This window comes from Solanum pennellii, chromosome 8 (assembly GCF_001406875.1).
Source record: "Solanum pennellii chromosome 8, SPENNV200".
NCBI classification, from domain to species: Eukaryota; Viridiplantae; Streptophyta; class Magnoliopsida; order Solanales; family Solanaceae; genus Solanum; species Solanum pennellii.
Window position 1 is genome coordinate 60,988,731 of NC_028644.1, and position 5,508 is coordinate 60,994,238.

The 5,508-nt window shown below is 29.7% G+C and overlaps 1 protein-coding gene across 1 annotated transcript; it reads left to right on the forward strand.

Moving 5' to 3' along the window:
* The first annotated feature begins 2,072 nt into the window (after positions 1-2,072).
* Positions 2,073-3,887, forward strand: LOC107028238 (isoleucine N-monooxygenase 1-like). The gene is made up of 2 exons (XM_015229277.2): positions 2,073-3,018; positions 3,145-3,887. The coding sequence occupies exons 1-2, from the start codon at positions 2,092-2,094 to the stop codon at positions 3,781-3,783; spliced, it is 1,566 nt and encodes a 521-aa protein (XP_015084763.2). The 5' UTR covers positions 2,073-2,091; the 3' UTR covers positions 3,784-3,887.
* Positions 3,888-5,508: the final 1,621 nt, after the last annotated feature.

A 5,508-nucleotide genomic window follows, 5' to 3' on the forward strand; every position in this document is an offset into this window, starting at 1 on the left:
TCCCGATCTAAAAAAAACATAAAAAATACATAAACAAGTTGAAACACATGCAAAATGAAACACTCACCCATAAACATAGTCTATTAAAAACTCGTTTGATCTCACAAAATAAATAAATAAAATACACATCCATCGTTAGAATATTATGGTAACGAAGATAATGGAGGAAGAAGAGGTTGAAAAAATATAAACAAAAAATAAGTTACTCTGAATCGTTGCAGATTCACATTTAGAATCGAAATCGATTTGAAAAAGTTACTACACGAAGGTGCCTGATTCATATGTATCAAGAACAAAAACTGAACAGTTTTTTTTTAAAGAAGAAGACGTCAATGGAGCACAATCCCTACTTATTCAAATATTAGAAATAGATTGATGAGAGAGAGAATCTTTTTGAAAATCAAATTGATTTGAAAATTGTAACGTTAAAAATGTGGAGAGAATTTAGGGAGAGAAAAAAGGACTGAAAAGAGGAATAGTAATTGTGGGTTGACTGGTAGATTTAATGTATAGAAATTTCTAGGAATTGAGAGAAATAAGGGATTTGTGAAATATTTTTAAAAGGTAGGGATAAATGGAGAATAAGATAAGTTAATGTGTGTATATAAGTAATTTTTTCTTTATTGTAAATTCTTTTTCAATTTCAGTTTTTTTTCTTTTTTAATTTCAGCTTATTTATTGATTTGAGGTTTATGACATTTCGTAATTATATTTCTTAGTTATTCCATCTTTAACCACACATGAGGCACTCAATATGTCTTCTTCACATGTATGGTGCCTTCCGCCTCTCTCTTAGCTTTGCATCTTTTCCATTGGTTCCGTACTATAATTAACAATATATTGACTTGAAATTCTATTTGTGCTACATATATTAGACAAGAAAAGTAACATGTATAATTTAAAAATCCCGTAAAGGCACTATAAATTACAATAATTAACAACATAAAATATTTAAAAATCATATTAAAATTGACTCTCTAAATTTTATCTATGTCACATAAAAAAATAACAAATATTAAGTCCATGCACGGACGCATATGTTTAGTTCTAATACAATAGATAGTATATCTCACACTTTAATATTTAAGTAATATACTAATTTTTGGTAATACGATTAACTTTGCCACTTTAAAAATATAGTAAATTTTGGTCTTTTCCACTTCTAAAAACAGTAGATTTTTGTATTTGCCACTTAAAAAAATTAGTAATTTTAGACTTTTCCACTTTTTAAAACAGAAGATTTTTCTATTTGCCACTTAAAAGAAATTAGTAATTTTAGACTTTTCCACTTTTTAAAACAGAAAATTTTAGTATTTCCCACTATAAAAATAGTAAATTTGAGTCCTTGATTTCTAACATTTAAAATATAGTAAATTTCGGTCTTTTCCACTTTTAAAAACAGTACATTTTTGTATTTGTCACTTAAAAAAAATTAGTAATTTTAGACTTTTCCACTTTATAAAAAAGAAAATTTTAGTATTTCCCACTTTAAAAATAGTAAATTTGAGTCCTTGATTTCTAACATTTAAAATATAGTAAATTTCGGTCTTTTCCACTTTTAAAGACAGTACATTTTTGTGTTTGCCACTTAAAAAAATTAGTAATTTTAAATTTTTCCACTTTTTAAAACAGAAAATTTTAGTATTTCCCACTTTAAAAATAGTAAATTTGAGTCCTTGATTTCTAACATTTAAAATATAGTAAATTTCGGTCTTTTCCACTTTTAAAAACAGTACATTTTTGTTTTTTCCACTTAAAAAAAATTAATAATTTTAGACTTTTCCACTTTTTAAAACAGAAAATTTTCTCCCACTTTAAAAATAGTAAATTTGAGTCCTTGATTTCTAACATTCAAACATGATTGATTTCAAAAAAGTCAAGATGATTAGTTAAAAATGGAGAGAGAGGGTTTTCCCATTAAAAGAATAAGGTAAATATGATAGTTGACCAAATCCAAACTTTTCCACTTTTATATTAAATGAGTTTGACTACAATTATTGGATCCAATCTATAAATAGTAGACAGTATGCAACTACATCTTTCAACATCAAATCCTATTTATCATTCACAATAACAAGAAGAAATTAGAAGATGTTTTTTTTCAAAATTTCAAACCTTGTTAATCTCCTAGTTAGAATCTTCATTTTTATTGTTCTTAAAATCACAAACATATGGAATAGTCTTGTTGCTATGAGAAAAACATCATCATTACCTCCAGGTCCAAAACCATGGCCTATAATTGGTAACTTTCCTCAAATGCTCCTAAACAAAGAGCCACCATTTCATTGGATACACAAAATGATGGAGAAAATGAACACTGAAATCGCTTGCATTCGTCTTGGCTACATTCATGTCATTACTGTAACTTCCCCTGAGCTTGCTCGCGAGTTTTTACATACTCAAGATTCTATTTTCTCATCAAGACCTATGTGTATGTCCGCGAGTCTTATTAATGATGGCTACTTAACACCTATTTTTGCCCCTATGGGTGATCAATGGAAGAAAATGAGGAGAATTCTCGCTTCTCATGTACTATCACCAACATCACTTGAATGGATTCGTAGTAAAAGGGATGAAGAAGCTGACAATCTTCATCGGTTCATTTACAATCAATGTGAAAATCAATCTATTATTAACTTGAGAAATCTGACAAGATACTATTGTGGGAATGTGATTAGGAATATGACTTTCAGCAAGCCATTCTTTGATATTATTGAGGAAGATCGCGATGAGCAAGTTGATGCAGTTTTTACTCTTCTTAAATATCTTCATGCTTTGGGCATATCAGATTACTTACCATGGTTGAGTGTGTTTGATTTGAATGGTCATAAAAGAATTATCAAGAATGCATATGTTACAGCAACAAAAGACATGGATGTTGAAGTTGATGAAAGGATTCAAATATGGAAAGATGGAAAAAAAACTATGGAAGAAGATATCCTTGATGTTCTTATCACACTCAAAGATACCAATGGAAATGCATTGTTGAGTGTTAAAGAGATTAAGGCACAAGTTTTGGTAATTAAGTATTCATTCAATTACTATTTATGATTGATATTGCATTTTGTCAAAAGTTTTACTTTTTGGAGAATAACACTTTTGTACTTGGTCAAGGTTCTAAAAGTACTTTTTTTTTTCTTTTAGGAACTCATGTTGGCAGCATTGGATAATCCATCAAATGCAGTTGAATGGGTAATTGCAGAAATGTTGAACCAACCAAAGTTAATGCAAAAGGCCCTAGAAGAACTCAACACTGTTGTTGGGATCAATAGATTGGTTCAAGAATCAGACTTGCCAATGCTAAATTATGTTAAAGCATGCATAAAAGAGGCCTTTCGACTTCACCCCATAACGCCTTTTAACGTTCCTCATGTGTCTATCTCTGATGCCATCATCGGTGAAAAGTACTTCATCCCTAAAGGGAGTAGAGTGTTGTTAAGTCGTCTTGGCCTTGGTCGGAATCCTAGAGTTTGGGAGGATCCACTGAAGTTCAAGCCAGAGCGCCACCTCATAGAAGATGGTGGTGATGGTGAAGTAGTTCTCACTGATTCAAAGCTGCGTTTGTTATCATTTAGCACTGGAAGAAGAGGTTGTCCAGGCGTGAAACTCGGTTCTACAATTGCTACAATGTTACTTGCTAGGCTTCTCCATGGGTTTTCTTGGAGTTTACCACCAAATTCAACATGCAATGACTTAATTGAGTCATCTAAGATTGATCCTTTTGATACCTTGCCTCTTCTTGCGAAGGCAAAACCAAGATTATCTAAGGTCATGTATCCTTGAGACACAACTTTCGTTGAAATTTGCTTTTAGTTACTGCAGTAATTTTCAGGTGGATAATAAGTTGGGTATGTTTAGGATGGATTTTATAATATACACATATAGTGAATTTCTATAAAAGTTAGGGACCAACTTAATTTCCCCTTCTAAATAAATAAAATAGTTTTCTTCGTTATAAGATATAACTCAGGAGAAATAAGAAGTCTCGATCTCTTTTCTTTCTATTATATTCTAATTATTTTATAAGTTCATAACAGATTGTCAGCATGAGAGTATGTCATCTCGAACAAATTATATACTTTATAATGTCAAAGGTATAATAAATTTACCATGTTATGCTTGATAGAAATATTTGCTTATTATTATAGATCCAGTTTACCCTACGCAGTAAAAATCTTACACACTAAATCAAGGGTCACTAATGAATAAACTGATTATTAACTCCATTTCCTCTAGTTTATTCCTTTTTTTTTTCTTTGCGTAAGAAAATAAATTTTATTTTAGAATTTTCTGTATAAAAGTTCAATGTTTTATGAATGTTTAAAATGTAAGTTTTTATGGCCCACATAATTATATTTTGATTTGATAATTAAAATAAGTTAAATTATATTCACTTTTCATGTTGATGGAACATGGAAATAACATCTCCAAATTCTCCAGGTTAAAAAGAATCTTATTTCTGTCAAAACAAATAGTTTGTCCCATCAAAACTGAAAGTGTAAGGTAAGGGAGAGAAATAACTTCTTATTAAGTAGAAGATTTTCACTCAATTTAGGTCAAGATTTACAAAGAACAATTATGACTAATTAATAAGATATATTTTCTTGACTGAATTATAATAATTGTTGGTATATGTGAAAAAAAAGTTATGTTTTCCACGATCCTGAATAATTGGAAGGATTTCTGATTAGATTGTTTATGTTTATGCAATCTCTTAAATCCTTTGTTACAACACTTGCAGGGGTAACGATACTTATGAAGAACGAAAGATCATATGCTTACTTATAGAATATATGAATATCTTGATGTGGTTGAGTAGGTAGATTCAGATTATGCTGATTGTCTAGATACAAGAAGACTTATATTTGAATATTTGTTTCTGTTAGCGGGAGGAGTAATATCATTAAAAAGTGTGCGGTAGTCCATTATATGAAAGTTAAATTAGTGTGAAGCCACATTAATTAGTTGTGGATCTTTATTTCAACACTTGAACTTTCGATAATATTTTCAAAAATTATTGTGATAATACTACAACAATCTTCTTCTCTAAAAATGACAAGTATTCAAACGCTGTCGAGCAAATGAAATTGAAACACTTTTTAATTAAACAAGAAATAAATTATAATTTTTATGCAATTGAAACTTAGAGCTCATATATATATATATATATATATATATATATATATATTAGCGGAAACGTGAAACTAAAGAACAAGGAAGAACAACAATATTTAACGTGGTTCGGATCAAAATGATCCTACGTCCACCAAAGAACAACTGCACCAATATTTATTTCACTATACAAAGAATATAAGTGAAATACTACAAGAGAGAGAACACAATGCCTTAGAAGGTGAGAAGGCAAGTGAAAGGATGATTTGAAAATGAATTAAGAGCTACCTATTTATAGGAATAAATTCATCCTATTGATGTCATCCATGACATCACTATGTGTCAAAATTGTCAAGGTTAAGATAGCAAACCATTTTATGGTTTGCCTAACTTTCA